The sequence below is a fragment of the Myiozetetes cayanensis genome, unplaced genomic scaffold, assembly GCF_022539395.1.
Source record: "Myiozetetes cayanensis isolate MyiCay16 unplaced genomic scaffold, myiCay2020 scf9, whole genome shotgun sequence".
Classification (NCBI taxonomy): domain Eukaryota; kingdom Metazoa; phylum Chordata; class Aves; order Passeriformes; family Tyrannidae; genus Myiozetetes; species Myiozetetes cayanensis.
Window position 1 is genome coordinate 19,307,356 of NW_026088185.1, and position 17,154 is coordinate 19,324,509.

General features: G+C 37.5%; 1 protein-coding gene across 3 annotated transcripts in view; it reads left to right on the forward strand.

Moving 5' to 3' along the window:
- STK39 (serine/threonine kinase 39) overlaps positions 1-17,154 on the forward strand; it is an 83,852-nt gene that overhangs the window by 49,646 nt on the left and 17,052 nt on the right. For all 3 annotated transcript variants that reach the window (XM_050339588.1, XM_050339590.1, XM_050339589.1), the window contains exons 13-14: positions 385-452; positions 16,864-16,916. In XM_050339588.1, the coding sequence (XP_050195545.1) occupies positions 385-452; positions 16,864-16,916 (121 nt within the window). The remainder of the gene's footprint in view (positions 1-384; positions 453-16,863; positions 16,917-17,154) is intronic.

Below are 17,154 nucleotides of genomic sequence, written 5' to 3' on the forward strand. Positions count from 1 at the left end.
ATGGGTAGATGCAAGACTTGCTTAACAACCAGAACTGTTACACAAAAATAATGTGAGTAGCTGTTTGGTATTCTCACTGTGTGCATATTATTTAATAGGTTATTTGAGCTTTGATGCAAGGTGGATTAAAAGCTCCTACACTCAGTACTTTAATGCATTATCATTTGTATCTCTGTAATTGAAATTTGGCAGTTTTACTGGTATCAGCTATATTTTAGACTGTGTACTGAAAGTGTTTAAAAGGTTTCTGAGAGTTAGAGAATGTGTTAAATATTCCATGCTAACTTCAAACTGTTAGCATGGAAAGTTTTTTTGTGATTTTTCTTTTCTTCTATTTCTTTTCATTTGGCATCCTTTATAAAACTTTCCTTTTTTCTCTAATAGTCTCAGCCTGTTGCTAGTGACGAATATAGTGAAGTTCCATGTGCGGTGAATCTTGTCTTAAGATTAAGGTAAGAGATTCTTCTATTTATTTAGCTGTATTATCTTGATCTCCCTCATTACTTTGATAATATTAACATAAAATCAGTACTTTATACCTCTCAGTATGACTGGTATGAGTAGTGTTTCTGTGACTAATTGCTGTCTTTTAATTACTTACCAAAACGGTGTAAAACGAAAATAAGAACATGAATGGGACTTCTGGTTAAGTGTACCCTTCATTAAGTATTTTCTTTCTTTTTAGCCTTGCAATGAAGGATCACAGTGAGAGATTTTTAATGAGTTTCTTTCACACTTCAGCAGTCAGCCTCTGACACAGGGAAACCATAGCTATATTACAAGTTGCCTACTCAAAACATTTTTCACTGGCAAGTTTGATCAGTCATTGTGGAGAAGTGACAGATATCTTAGAAAATGGATACAAATATGTTGTCTGACTTATACTTAGTTAAAATAAGTCAGATTACCTTTAATTATAATGGGTTTATAACTAAGATTTGAATTACTTAATTATGCAGTCTAGGTCTTGTATAAAACTGTTTTTTCAAAAGAAACTTTGGTAACTTTTTATGTATTTACAGCCATTTTCCTTAAATGGCTAACATAGCTAAAAAAACTCACTACCACTCTAAAACTTGCTTACATCTAGTTTGTGTTGACAGGCTATTTATGAGAGATTGTAAAGTCTTAATTATTGTTATTGGGAAAAGTTAAATGTTACAGGGGTTTTTTATGCTAATAAAGAGATAAGAAGACAGAAATAATTAGAAAATTACAACCAATGTATTGGAAACTAATAACAGATTTATGCATAACAAATAGCTTTAAAACAGTAACATAAAAAATCGTTAATATCCTGGTTTCAGCTGTTACCAATCAGAAAAAAACCAACTACACAGAATGAATGCCAACTTCTAAAATCTATTTTCTTACCTTTTCTTTTACTGCTTTTCTAGTGACAGCTGCAAAAAAATTGCAAAGGTTGTTTACAAAAGGGAGGATTAATAAATTTTATTGTGGGGATAGGAAAGACTTAGAGATTATTTGGAATCGTTTTAGTTGTCCAATTTACATAACTGCCCAGTTATGCTATCAATATTCTTTTTCATCTCTGCTGGCCGGTAGATGAAACCATTTACAAAGAGACCAATTTGTACTGCTATGTGGATGTGCCAGTGAGGTGCTTTGGGTACTTATAAATTATGATGAAACCTGTGGAGTGATTACCTTCTACCCAGTTACTTGCATATTCAGAGGGCAAACATTTTAGTCCTGCAAGTACAGTGAAATGTCAGGGATTATGCTTTCAGCTTTCTGCAGCTCTTAAGCCAGAAGTGAAGGGAGACTGATCCCAAGAGACTTGAGTTTCCGGGCTCTTATTTGCACAATGAACTTTTGTTCTTCTTAAGGATCCTCTTAATTTGGGTGGAAAAAATTCCCTCTCCCTGCCTTCCCTAAAAGCAAGTCTGTAGTAGCTAGATTAATGTGTTATAAATATGAAGGTTTGGGTGGCTATTGGTAGAGAGGGAAGAAACAAGAATTTCAGTTTTTAGGAATCAGAAAGTTTCCTTTAAGCAGAAAAAAAAAGTTAGTCTTGGAAAGCAGAGGCACTCTGGATTCTGGCAACACTGTTAGTGGTGTCTTGGAAAAAACCAAAAATCTGATGCATGATTTTGCAGAGTGAGTTTTGTTAATTTAGCTGTCCTACTTTTGAGGGAAGGATGATCTGCAGTGCAAACTTCTGTCCCCATGTAAGCCCTGGCTGTGTCCTGTCTCAGTGGTAGGAGTTGGGCAGAGTTAGAGATCTTTGCACTGTGCGTCTGGGTTTCCTTCAGATGGAAGCCTGAGCATGTGGGTAGGGTCAGAGCTGGCCCCTAATCAATGTGTGTGTGTCTGGGGGGAAGGCAGGAGCACGGGCTGTACTAAGCAACAGGCTTTTCTTTTAGCTGGCAGTCTACAGAGTGCTTATCTGAGAACAAGGGCTACAGGCTCCCTATGCTTCTGCCCAGTGGTGTAGATTTAGAGTTAGTATTTTAGCATTCCTTTATATTTGCTAATTTAAAGGCAAGAATTATTTTCTGTATGGAACACTCACCAAAATTCAGGGCAGCCGCTGTCTGACCGCTATATACATTGTGTTTAGCAAGGTACCTTCGACGGCATTTGAGTTGTGCTTCCTCTTCACTGTTGACCCCAGGAGGGGAACAGCTGAGGCTGCCGTGGACACAGCAGGGCTGTGCAGTCTGCTGAATACTTGTTGAGATTTGTGTTCAAATGTCTTGGTCTTCAGTAAGTTAACAGAAACCTTATTTTGGGAATGGAGCTGGTGATTATTTGTTAACTTTTAATAAAATACTTAAATTTCTTCCATTATTGGATTACCAGTGGGGAGTTATCTAGCTCATTTGCCCGTCAGTGTTAAGTGTCTTTCAGTATATTGTTAAAAGCTTTTCACCTTTGACCTTGCTGCAGACACGTTAATGGTGGCCCTGGCCTGGCAGTGAGTGGTTTCACCCAAGAACAGAAGGCTCTGCACATTTGGGTCTAGGTCTGTCTACAGTGAGCAAATTCAGAAAAGCCAGACCTGGAGAAGTAGTAACTGTGGTAACAGTGTCTGGGAGTCTTCTTCCTCAACACCAAAGTCTCGATACTTGGACCTTACTGCTGTGCTAAACAAAAGCCAGAGTAGGTTTGAGGCTGGCATTCTAGTGAAGTATTGACAAGCTTGTACCACACCAAGTAATGTAAGTGACAAGCTACAGAGATGCTGTTTTGGGAACACAGTGTTCAGAGCATTGAAGTGTTAGTGCTCAAACTATTCCTGTAATCTGTACAATTAATTCGACTGTGTCTTCTGTTCTTTTAGCAGAAATGCAAGTGTATGTGTTTTCTCCATAAAAGTCTTCCTGTGCCATAGGATGTAAACGTGGAGGCCCTCAGTCCCTCACAGTCAGTCCAGGATAACAGAGGAAGTTCCCTCTGCATTCCAGCGTGTGCAGCTGTCCTTACCCTGGGATCACTGCAGGGTGAATGAGCTTACATTTAGGGCAGCTGTATATGGAGAAAGGAGCCCCTGGTGGTCTAGTGGTAAAGGCGCCGCGCTATCACCGCCGAGACCCAGGTTCGATTCCCGGTCAGGGCCACTCCCGGGCAGGTGGGGCTCGTTAGCCCTTAAAGGCAACCCACCTACGTCCTAAGGACCTCACTGCCACCGTCCAAGCTCGCTTGGCCCCGGCAGATGAACCTTAGGATTAAAGGGTGGGCTCAGTTCCGCGCACACTGTGTCTCACCTAAAAAATCCAATGCGCAGGCTGGAAGGTGGAAAGACCTTCCCTGGATCTTCGCTCGCGAAGACTGGCCATTATATTATTATTATTATTATATGGAGAAAGATGCTCTGGCCCCAAACTGCTCTCTTTTGTTGTAATTAACTTACTGAGTAAAGGTTTTTTTGCGCATCTGAAAGTAAGAACACTGCTAGTTTCGGCATTTGTAGCCAATAAAAGGGGTGTAGGTGACTTGCTTTGTGTTATGCAGGATTCCCCTGTGATTGTAAGGTAGTAAACAGCTAATTTTATGAATTTATCTACCTCCACTGCAGATTTTAAACTATTCTGTTGATGTCTTTTGGTGAATCAATCATTAAGTCATATAGCAGATAGAGACTACAGCATATCACAGGGTTTTTATGGGATTTGTTAAAATGAACTAAATTGTGAATCGTATTAATAAGGATCAAGTTATTGTGATAACTGTGATGCTTCATCTACTACTATTAAATAGGTTTTAAAGTGTGGCTTGATATTCAGATAAACGTTGTAAGCATTAGATGCCAGACTTGAAGACTCAAAGCTCAGTTTATCATCCTAAATGTTGGAAGCTTTTTCTTTTAAAATAATTCAGTTCGTGCAATCAAATTATATAAACTGCATAGCTTGGTGAGTTCAGAACACACTGGTTTTAGATGCTGAGAATTACTGCTAAAAAAAAGAAAGTTCAGTACTGATGTGGGTAAAAATATAAATATTTGCAAAATATAAGAGGAATGAATTGACTGATGAGAAGGATGAGAGTGGAAGGGAAGTAAACACATCGAGGGAAGGCTCAGGGAGGTCTCATCTCTTCATTACTGCCCCAGAGAGGGGTCATGTGGTTTGGGGACAGCAAAAGGTGAGCATCTCCTATGAGAAGGAGCTCTTCCTGTGTGATAGAGGCCAGCTGGGCTAGGACCTGAGGGGAGAAGGCATTTCCCCAGGGCCCTTGGGCAAGAAGGGATGGTGGAGAGAAAACCTAGATGACATTTGTGGGTGCTGCTGAGCTTTTGGTTGCATGGTTTGTTGTGGAAGTTGATGCAAACATTTAGAACCTTATGGGCAGAAACAATTTAATACGAGGCTGCAGAGTGTGGACCATAAGGTTTAAAGAGTAGTTCCTGGGGATTTGGACAGGGCAAAAGCTTGGGAGATAGGCAACCTTAAACAGGAGGAGGGGGGCATGTGTGGTGCCTGATGGGCAGGAAGAAAATGCTCCTCTGCTTTGTTCTTTTTTCTTCTTCTACAATGAGGCTACACTGTGACAAAACCCATCAAAATTTAAATGATAGTTTGAATTTTTTTTAGCGGTATGTTCCAAGAAAGGTTAATAGTACCCATAAAAATTAAAAATTACTTTCACAAAGGAGGAATTCTGGCAGAAGAATCAATGCATTTTAGTAATTCTTTACCTGAATGGTCAGGTTCTGTTATTTTTTTCCCAACTGGAGCAGGGTTGGACTCATTCAGTAATTGAGTAGGGAGTGCTAAATTAACACCAGCCTCTGTTTAGTGCAAATGCCTTGATGTGGATCAGAAGCAGAACTCATGGCACCCTTTATACAAGCCGTGGTATTTAATACTCTTACTAAAGTTGGAAACCACACAGACCATCTGATTTTCATGTCCTTAAATTGTATTTAATACCTTTCTGTTTTCATAGTTTTCTCAGAAGGACTAACTTGTCAAAATATTCTCTCCTGTCAGAGTTGCTTCTTCAGTTGGAGATGACAATTTCCAGTTTATTTTCTATCTTTTCCCCTGTTGTGCCTTGGAGTATGTTTCCCCAGAAGTGAAATTAGCAGTAGTCTCTTTTAGGTAATTCCATGCAAAGCTTTTGAAAGGCTCTAGTATTAAATGCTAAATACAGTCCATTAGTGTTTTAAAGCTAAAGAGTAATTAAGAGATTTTGCTTGAATTTTGCAGTGAACTGAAAATACAGGTTCTTAGTTGCCACAGCGTGTAACCAGACTGAGCGATCATTACATTAAAATGCTGATGCTTCTGTATCCTCAGCCTCACAGAGGAAGGGGAATTTGAGAGTAGGGAGGAATGAAATCTGTAATTCACGTTTTGTCCAGTAAGACTGTTCACACCATGTGTCCTAGCAGCAGACCCTGGCAGAAACTCCACAAAGAGGGGCTGAAGGCAATTGCCTGTGATTTAGTCCTACAGCAGGTTCATACCACCAGGGAAAGGGAGCGGGGAGGAATTATCACCCTTGATTTGAGATTTCCAGTCTGACCACCAAGCTGTTACATTTACAGATTTCAGGAGGTGCCTGTCAGAGGATTTGACTACTTGGATTAATTACAGATATTTCATGTTATATTAGGAGACTTGTTAATGCTTAATAGTTAAGAATTGCAAATTATGTGCAGCAATCTAAAATGGTTAAATTAGCTCATATGACAGGAAGATAATTTACTGACAGTAATTTGCAATGTCCCAGGACCTAATTTCCTGCGCACTAGATGATTAAGCCTGTGGAAGAACAAAAGGGGCAAATGGAAATGTTTTACTGGCAAATGAATATTTCTGTTATTGCATATCTGATTTTAAATAGTGTGTAGGGAAAATGCTGAGGCAAACTTGTCTGTTATGTCACTCTGTTATTTACATGTAAATGCTTGTGTGCGTATTTCATACAAAAACAGTATTAGTATAACTGGAACCCAAGTGTTATTTGATCAGCTCTGTGGAATGGATCTTCTGGGGATCTGGGCAGGCACATACAAGTCCAAAGAGTAGTTAGTAGTGCCTGTGTCACACTACAGCCAGAGTTGTTAGGACTTCAGTCAAATGCGATTTCTTCTGTGTGCAAGAGCGTAGATGATGGGTACCACTCATCCATCTGAGCAGAAGCTCAAGTGCTAATCTTCCTGCTTTCATGTATGCCTAGTTTTTTTATCTCTTTCCTACAAAATTAGTTACATGTAAAATTAAGAGGGGAAATGTGCTTAGCTGGAGGTACCTAGTAGAGCTACTCCTGTGTTGCTAATATTTAGGTTTGAGGCTTAGATTGGTAGGAGTAAATACCCAAAAAACTATAAATAAACAAACCCCAAAATCTGTTCTGGCTAGAGGCAGAATGAGTTTGATAATTGTGTTAGTGTACCATAAGCCAGCGTTCTAAATTCTCATTATTTTCTTTTTTTTTTCTTTTTTTCTTTTTTTTCTTTTCTCCTTCTAATTTCATTTTGGTATCTTAAAAAAACTTCTGTCATTTCAGTCTCTTTTGTAAGAGGGGGGGCTGATGTGTGTCCTTCACCAAGGACAAGTAGCTCTCAACGTTGTTGCTATTAGAGTGATTTCTGTTCTCAAGTGTATTTAATGACAAAATCCACAAACTCGCAGCTGTGTGGTAGATTTACAACTGGAAAGTAACAGAACTTGTCTATAGTCTGGGAACTGATCCAGTAGCAAACATCATAAGCAAAACCATTTGTAGTATTCTTGAAATAAATGCACCTGTGATTACAGTATTGAGCATGTCTTATGTTTTATTTTGCCATCACCGCTCAGGCTTTGTCCTGTGAATCAGGGAGGTGTGGGCATGTGGTTACTGAACTAAATTTTATTTTCACAGCATGGAGACTTTATTTAAATAACCTGTTTAATCATGATTAAATCATGACTGAAATCAGTAAGCAGAACCCTTGATTAAACTATTGATTCTAATCCTGCTTTCTGTTTGTACCTCTATTTCCTTCAAAGTTTGCTCTTTAAAAATGATAAATTAATGCATTTCTTATTCACTAGTTAAGTATGTTTTTATTCCTTGCTGTATTTTTATTGAAAATACATTTTAAATTGAAAAATCTAATATAATTATGATCTGAATAATCCTGTATGCAATCATTATACCATCACTTATTTAACTGAGGAATGGTATATATATTTGGTTATAAAAATAACTTTTTAGTGTAAAAATTATAATTATTGAGCCAAAGAATCAGTATATTTTTTCTGCTTATTAAATTTGGGTTATCAACAAGATTTGCATGTCTAAATATTTAGATGGAAAGGAATTAGGCTTTTAACCTGCACAGCTGTGGTTGTAAATTATGCAGGCAATTGCATTTGGGGATGTTGCTGATACTGAAATTTTAAAATCACCAGAGCTTTTCTGTTCCATTCTTTTTATTGTACTAATTACAAAAGGAAAAAAAACCCCAAACAACAGGAGGAACAAAAAATAATAAAGAAACCTCAAACTTCAACCCCCAAGCTTCTTTATACTAAAGGAAATAATTTAAATCTTGACTTGATTTCAGTATTAAAAATAACTGTATTATTAATGGCATGTATGTTACTGGTCAACTGTAATAGGGTTTACATTTTGATAATTCAAAATTTAATTCTAAATGGATTTTTTTCTAATACTTTTAAGAATGTTGCTTTTTCATTGACAGACCACACTGCTTCATCTAACTGCTCTAGAGCTGCCTGTGAATGTGGCAATGTAATACACTGGGCAGGGTTGAAACCATTTGAAATAATTTTACCTGTTTGTTCCCACTTAGCGTTGTGGTTCTCTGCCTTTCTACTAGTAGGGATGTTCCTGGGACTGTATTGGGTCGCTGTAAAGCAGTCAGGTTTTGGTTGGTTCATTTGTGACTGCTGACATTTTTGAGGGAAAGGCAAAATTTTAACTAAACTGATTTTATTGATCTTGTTTCTCCATAAAGCACTTGTCATTGCTCCTTTAGTGAGGCCAGTGAACAGCCACAGGAGATGCACTGGGACACAAGAGGGACAAGAACTTTACCATAGGAGCAGACTTTACTGGTGAAGCTGATTTACTGTAAAGAGAAAGTTTGGCCTATGGCAGGAAAACCAGGTGAAACCTTTGAAAATTTTAAAACAAGACTTAGATTTTTTTCAATGCTTCCCACTCCTTTCGATAAGCAAGTTAGGATCCATGAATTTTAGATGGATGATATGCAGATAGTCATAATTTTTATGGTGGCTCAGATGTCTTTTTCCTTTACCTACAAATCTCCTTTGGTTTTAACAGTAATATACCGATAGGTAATCAGGAGTGTAAAACTCCAAGCGTCATTGACAGGATGCACACATCCAGGGAGTTTTTGATTCAACACGTTTAAAACTTCCTTTGATTTGGACAAAGCCAAAGGTTTCTCTGTACCTTCCCCTCAAAACCTGTGTGGTGCACTGAGGCCTTACACTATTCTGTTAAAAAATACATATACTTGTAGACCTTGTTTGCAGGTCTTTTGTCTTGATTTCATAAATGAAATCACTTTTCTAGAGCTCTATTCTGAAGTACCCTTGGCCTTCAGGCAACGATCGGCCTTTCACACTTTGATTTAAAGAAATTAAATTTTGCTTCAAGCAGTGTGGCTGTTTTTCAGGGCTGTAGTTGAAGAATTTGTCACTGGAATAACAGGTTATAATCTCTTTTCTTGTGCACCAGGCGTGCAGAAGCAAACAAAGTCAGCCATTACATGCTTAGTCTGTGTGTTGCTCTGGTATTTCTTACCAGTCAGGCAGATGGTGCATCATTTCAGTCACGCAGGTTATAGAGGTTTGACTTCCTTAAGGTGTGCACCAATCAATATTTGGTATCAAGAAATACAGAGATCTTTCAGAGACATAGTCATTAAATTATAAGCAAATCCAGAAAGGTGACTAAAACCAAAATAATGTAGTATTTAACAAAGTGATCAAATTATGTGCATGTTGTCCTCTCTGTTATTGAAATGCTCTCACTTCAGGATGATTGTTTTTTAACATTACTGGAGTTACGGGTACTTAACTTCAGTTCTTTTCAGGAACAGGTCTGTTTTCAGACTGAAATTTCTGGTTTCAACCGAGCATTGAGATTTTACCACATTAATAAATTCTCAGTATTACTGTGTACTGTCCTTTATTGTATTTCAAGTACTTGTTAAAAATTGATGCTTTTCAGAAGTTAAATCTTTACCTCTGGTCTTAAAAAAACTTTTGTGCTACTTCAGGAATAATATCAGGGGAAAAACACTTATGATCAATAATACCATCTCTGCAGCAAAAAAATCTGAGAGCTCTTTGACTAAGTTGTTTCCACCTACTGATATATGAAAGAAGGTGGAAAGTGTGAACCTCAGAAAAGATTATGCATGTGAATGCTTTTCACTGCCTGTGCAGTGAAAGGAGTCACTGATAACTGGGGCAAAAAATACTGTTTGTTTCAGTTTACTCTTTGATTTAGCTGGGAACGAACATAACAAGGAGGAAAAAAATTGAACGGCTTTTAATGTTCTTCTGATTTAGCTTCTGGCATCAGCATCTGCAGAAAGAGAGAAGCAGCATATTTAGATTTAGATATATCTAAAATGTCTCTAGTTCTAGCACTTCTATGTCACAATATGTAGACTGGGGCTGTAAACCAGGGGATGGAGAGAAAGGATATAATGTTCATATATCACTTCTACAATGTTAAACATGATTTTCCGGACTTGCCTGGTGGCATTTGCCATCAGCTAGTTTTCTTGAGTTTCTTCTATCACACAATTTGTGCGCCTTCTTAGTTTTACTATCACATCCCATCTGTTTTTACTAGGCTGAAGGCACTCTGGTTTCTCTTGAGTCTTAGGAAACATGGGCCTCTTAGCTATGGATAGAATAGCTGTAAAGTCCTTTCCTGAGGGAGGAGCTGTCAGCTACCCTGGAGCCTTGGGCAGTGTTCTTAGCTGATCTAATTGTGACCATAACAGTTCCTTTAGTGGCTGCTTTTTGTGATGTACACTTGCCTGTTCTGTATGGTAAGTGGCATACAGGCAGTAAATCCTTAACAGCTAACTGCTATCTCATTCCAACAGCTTAGCAGCCAACTGACAGTGTTTCATTTTGACACTGGCTGTTTTTCAGTCCTGAAAGCATCATTTGGCTGTGCTTTGCCTTTAATGTTGTTGCTATCTCTTGATGTGTACTGATTATCAAGAGTGTTGCATCATTTCAGGGATCTGCTCTTTACTCAAGATCGTGTGATGATTAAATGGTAGGAGCAGTTTTGTATATTTAACTATTGAGTCCTGTAACTTGATCTCGAAACATTGTATGCTAAATGTATTTCCTTCTTCCACTAATGTATACAGAGGGGGGAGAAGTTGTAAACCTATGGAGTATTTTCAGAGCCACTGAAGTAAATGTTAGGGTTTTAATGGACTTATAACTGTGTATTTCAGAACTACATTTTATTAATACAGAGAGATTTGAGTCCCATTCTTCTTGGTGGCAATCTGGAAGCAATCAGACTTCAAACATCTATTTTGCCCTTATGAAAAGTTAACAGCAATGCCTTTTCATTAAATCTAGAATTGACCTGAAGTCATTAAAAGTAAGTTGAGGAGAACCATCTCCATAGTGCTGAACAGACATAATCTGCTCTTGATAGTATGGTAATATGTAATGAGGAGCCTGGTTATTGATTAGCAAATGACAACTGAGCATGAAAGAAAGGGATTTACATAAGCATGTGGTGAATCCTCAGGAGCATAATGCTTCTTTACAGCAAATGCTCTGTTCTGTTGGCATTTATATGATCCCACAGGAGCTTTACAGTTCTGATTCACAAAATCACTTTAATAAACAGACTTCCTCTTCTTACTCCTCTGGTTCATCTGTGTGCACAGTACCGTGACTTCAGATATCAAGAAGAAAAGAGGGGCAGGGGCAGGGAAGAAGTGAGCGGTGATTTTTATTGGGGTAGGAGAGGGGTCTTACTTGCTCTGCTCTAGCTGAATGCTTAAATTACCACAGCTGATGCATAAGAATATTGCAGGGCAAGGAAAGTAAAGGTACAGAAAATTGAGATGCCAGGCCAAACCTTGACTTTGGAACCAATGTATACATTCACTTACAAAGATTTTACTCCTGCATCCTCTTTGCGATATTGGAAATACAGTGCCGGTTTGCATTTCACTGTTTTGTGTGTATTAACTGTGTTCTGTAAATCCAGTTGAAACAAAGTTTTAACTAATCAAAACTGATGTAAGAAACAGGTACTATGTACCTTCAGAACAGGTATTTAATATTTAAAATGGGGTACAGCATCACTTAATCTGTGGCTAGTCAGAAAATAAATTCGGCTGTTAATAAAAAATACAGGGCATTGACTGAAAAATACAGCACCTGTGAAATAAACTAGCACTATAAAAACAAGATTACAAAGGGAACCGTGTTTATCTTGTGTTTTATGCCTTAAGCATGTGAAAGTGAAAAATGGGTGAGAAGTTATTGATAGAATGATGACCTTTTGAATTTGAGTGACACTTGGTGTGGTCAAATACTGTTTGTCCCTCCGGCAAATTTTTTTTCAGCAAGAAAAAAAAAAGTAAAATTTCTTTTTAAAAAAACCTGCAAACCCTAGTCTTCTGTGGGTTTTTCCTCAATTATATTTCTCACATCATATGGACAATGATCTTGCCCCAGAGATGTAGAATAAAAATTGCATGAGTACAGCTCTAGGATGTACAACCCACCTATCACTCTGATTAGTCCACTTCATTTTGATGTGAACTGCTGCTTTCTCTGCAGTCTAAATGAGTAAGTAATTTAAATTCTTCTGTGATTTTAATTACACCAGCAACTGCAGTGAGGTAGTGCAAATGCCAGACTGCTTGCCCTTGTTTCTTAGGCTATGATGTCTTGTTTTTTCCATTCTAACTTAGTTTGCTTCCATGGTAGTTTCAATGCGGTTCAAATTATGGATGGAAGGAGCATCTGAGAGAATGAAATTTTGTACAAGTGTGATAAGTGTGGTTTGGTTTGGTTTTTTTTTATTTTCAGTGTGTGTTTTTTGTTAAAGCACGCTGACTTAGACTTGGCCAGTGTCTTTGGTCGCTGGTGGTGGGGGAGATTCTCTCCTGGTGGGAATAGGGCTTGTTAGAAGTATGAGGACGGGAGAGGCTGATTGATGAAGGGTACCATATGGCACCATGTGTTATGCTGCTATTCATAATAAAGTTTCTACAGTTTTAGTTGAAGACAAACTTACTTCTGGTTCTAGAAAAAAATATGTATCCTGCATTCTGCTGTTGTCTGTTCCACTCATGAGTCAACTTCCTTGATTACCACTGTCAGTACCTGCATTCTTGGAGGACTCTGGCTCCGTATTTCAGTCTTTGTAAAACACACGTGATGACTGAGTACATGCAGTCTGAAAATTAAGCAAGCAATGCAGAGACAAAAACAGGGTGTTCTTACACACATGCAAACACCCTTCATTTGGCTTACCTTGTCTGGGAATTTTTTCCTTATTTTGGGAAGGAAGAATATACAGTTACTTATCTATGGTAGGGTGCATCTCATCCAGGAATACAGTCTCTTCCTAAGGTGCTGAAGCTTGTGTGAAATAGAAAGCTGATGTTTCAGATAAGCTCTTCATGAGAAGTAGTGGATAAATTTGTAGGGGGAAAAAAAAGTAGTAAAGAAGAATGAAAATCTGCTGCTTGATATGTAATCAAGGTGTGCCAGCATGATTTAGACCTAAAGTTTAATCTTTTTCTTGAATCTCATTTTCTTGAATTGCAGTTAAATGATAGACATTCTGCATTTAAAGACAAAAGAAATAATGACATTTAATGTCTCTAATTTACAGTTGCATCATTACACAAACACGATTTCTATTTCAATTCAATATTGTAGATCTTTTGTCAATCATGTGGAACATAACTAATTGACTTTAGCAGGAATTATGCTATCATTGGGTAATTATTTGGAAGGATTTGGCATTAAATGTGAATGCCTGAAATCTCTTGTGGTTTAGGATTTTTTCAGTAGAACCGTGTCAATCTGAACAGCTGCATAATTTGTTTAGTCTCTAGTCCTGATTTTGGTAAATATTAGCATTGTTTGCCAAATAATTTCCTTCAAAACAGAGTATCTTCCTTTTTTATCCTAATGACAGGATTGCTGAAGTTAGTATGTGGGGGGCTAAGTGATGAAGTTGGCCTATGTGTTTTTTCTAGTTCTTTAAGGAAACATTATTCCCTAGAAAATCAGATCTGGCAATCTTAGTGTGCACATCAAGTGGTCCTGATAAAAGCAAAGTAATAATAACTTGCAGAACATGCTTTCATAAAGTATAAAGTTTTAAATTCTGAAATTATTTTGCCAGAAAGTTGGCTGACAAAACATCTTAGCATGGCATGCTTTGTTGTCCACCCTTATTCAAAGCATGTGGAATTCTTCCCGTTGGAGGTGAGTCCATAATGAAAAGCAACTTGCAGTGTACTAAAATGCACAAAAGTACCTAAAGTTTACTACTTTAAAAAAGAGATGGGCTGGTTTTATCCATGATAATCAAGGTATATTAGTCTGTAATGGCACAGAGCTAGAAGCAAATAAGAGGTATTATAAGAGATGGCAAAAAGGTCTGAGTTGGCAGTTTAAAATAGAAATAACTTGTTCACAAATACATTTGAGAAACCAGGAACCATTAAGAAATGATGAAGAAGATAAAATTATTAATCACAAAGATAGTAAGTACCTTTCTTTAAATCCTATTTCTATTTAGCAGAAATTTATTTAGCAGTCTATGTGTGCTGCTGCATGATAAGAGTGTAATGGATGTAAGTAAAAAAAGGAACAAATGAAACACTGCTTGGAAACTCTGCCTACAAATAAATCAACAAATCCAAACAGTTTTCACCAAGGGAACTAGCAAACTAATTTGCAGTTACGGTGTCATTAACTAGAACCAGAAAAGTGTCTGAAGGCTGGAGAAGAGCATGAGCAGCTTTTAGGGGAGAACTCAAGTGCATCTTCTATTTGGTGGATTATATAATGGAATACATAATTTATGGAAATCAATAACTGTCTGGAAGGTAATGGAACAATAAGCAAAAGCACTTACAGGCTTCTAACAAATTAATCTTGCCAAACTTCCTTTGTTTTGCTTTCCTGAATAGTAGTATATCATTAAAGAGAAAGCAGTGTCATGAGTTCAAAATACTTCAGAGTATAACAGTTCCCAACAGCAAAGTTGGATTGCTGAATACATATCAAGCTTCCTTGAATTTCCACCTTCACTTAAATAAACTGATTTGACGAGGTAAATTTCTCTTTGGGATATTCTGCCATTTGGAGACAAAGTAAAATGGACCCCACGTGCATCCTGCTTAAGGAAAGAGTCTTTGACAGGAGCAGCTGGTCTTTCACAGAGCTGTATCAGTCTGTTAAAAAGTGGTAATTTTTCATAAGAGATCATAATTACTTAGTGCCTTTTTATATGGGGGATATTTTACTTATGGGAGGTCTGTGGAAAGATACAATCTGAGAACTTAATGTATCACATTTCTAGGTCATAGAATCATAAAATGGTTTGGGTTGGAAAAGACTTTAAAGATCATTTAGTTCCTTCCTTCTGATTTATTTCTGCAAAGGTGCAAGAGACAGTTTTTATATGTTTGGTTTGTTTCTTCCAAAGTGTGTGCAGGAAATAAGTATTTGAGTTACATCACACATTCAGTCGAAACACATAATGCTAAATTTCTGTGCAATTTCCCTTTTATTGGAAAGCAGTAGGTTTAACAGACTTATTAGTTGTAATAAATGTCAGCAAAGGGATGTGGATTGTCAAAAGGGAACTTGGAGATGGGTCATATGTTGATTTTTTTGTTTATTTGTTTTCCTAAATATTTTTTTTAACAGAAAGCCATCCAGGTTCTTCTAGGAGGGGGGTGGAGGGGTGGGGGGAAACTAAGATTCATACTAATTCTCTGTTGAATAAAAATATAATGGCATACTTCTACAGAAGAAGTAAATAAGCCTTGTAAATCTGTACCTGGCTAACTGCATTATTTGCAGCTTTCTGTTAGTCATCTTAAATTCCTGTAGTTCCTTATTTAGGGAACATGAAACTCCTTCATCTTTGAAGCATTCAGTAGATTTAGTAAATGAGTACTTTTCATTTTAGGCACTGCATGTGGCATACTTATTTTTCAGGGTTTGCTGTCTTGCTGCTGCCTGTGCTGCCAATCATTCTGGGTTTTGTGTTTCTGCATGTTGCTGGCTTTGACTCTGTAGTATTCTTAGAATTATTTAGCAAGCGATAATAGCTGTTAAGTCACAGCTGAATATGCCTGCCTATTGGATTTAGTTTTCCCACAGCAAGACTTCATGGCCTGGTATGCTGAAATATGAGGTTGCATACAGATTCCTTGCTGAGGAGAAGAATAATGAACTGCAAAACACATTCTGTTGCTATTAGCTTTTCAAGTGGATTGAGCTATTCATTGGAAAAAGAGTGTGCTACAGCAATTAAGTTCATCCCTATGCTCAGTTGGCTTACCGTTTCCAAAAATTGGGTGGACGTCTGTTTTGCGAAGAGGCTAATGTTTTGTTGATGGTAGAAATTATTAACTAAGACTGAAGCTGGAAACATGCGAGGAATGGAGGTTTGGGGCACAGTATGAGGCTGTAAGGGAATTCTTTAGCATTGGTAATAAGCGGCTTCAGACAGTTTCACACACTGAACTGGTTAAAACACTCTTCGTGGCAAAGCAGGAAAGGAGAAAACCTTTGGCTTTACCACTCTGCTGCTTGTTTTATGTGTAGGTAGAACCTCACTGCTGAGGCAATGGTGGTCAGTGAAAAAATGTACTAATTTTAAAACAGTTTTATAAACATTCTGCATCAACACCACTTTTCACCATTTAACATTTGCTGGCTGCTTTGTCTCTTAAATGAACATCTTTGTATACATGTGATCTAAGGGAGGGAGCGTTAAGTCCAAGCCAATCTTGCATTGTTCTTGGACGATAAGGTACATAGGACTCAGACTGTATTAGCTATTAGAGTCAATATGGCAGAGTGTCTTTTGAAGATGAAAAGGAAAATATTAATCAGAGGACTTTATTTTATCCTTTAAGTTACTGAAGGAATTTTCAGCTTAAGCATATTTTTTTATTAGTTTTCCCAAAATACTGCCGTAAAAATGCAATGGAGTCTCTCCAGTCTGTGTGTGTTGGGAGAGTAGTGTTTTCAAGGAAATACACACTACAAAAATGTGATTGTCAATACCAGAGGTATTCTTTGGGTATAAGAGCTGAATAGTTCTATTCTTCATTACATTTTAATGTATACACTGACTGTTTTTCAGGAACTCCAGGAAAGAACTTAATGACATACGGTTTGAGTTTACTCCAGGCAGAGGTAAGGCTTCTGCAATTGAATTATTCTTTTACTGCTTAAAAAGGTATTTTGGAAATTGTGGTTAGTAGAGACTGCTTCTCTGGAGTGTTTCCTACTTTGCAGAGCTTTATATGGAACCTCACTTGAGTAAAAATGGCATATGTATGTAAACTCTACTGGCAAGGTTGCATAATATATATATTAGAAGACTTGATTTGCAGTATACTTTTACCAATTTCATGTCTTATTGAAATGATCT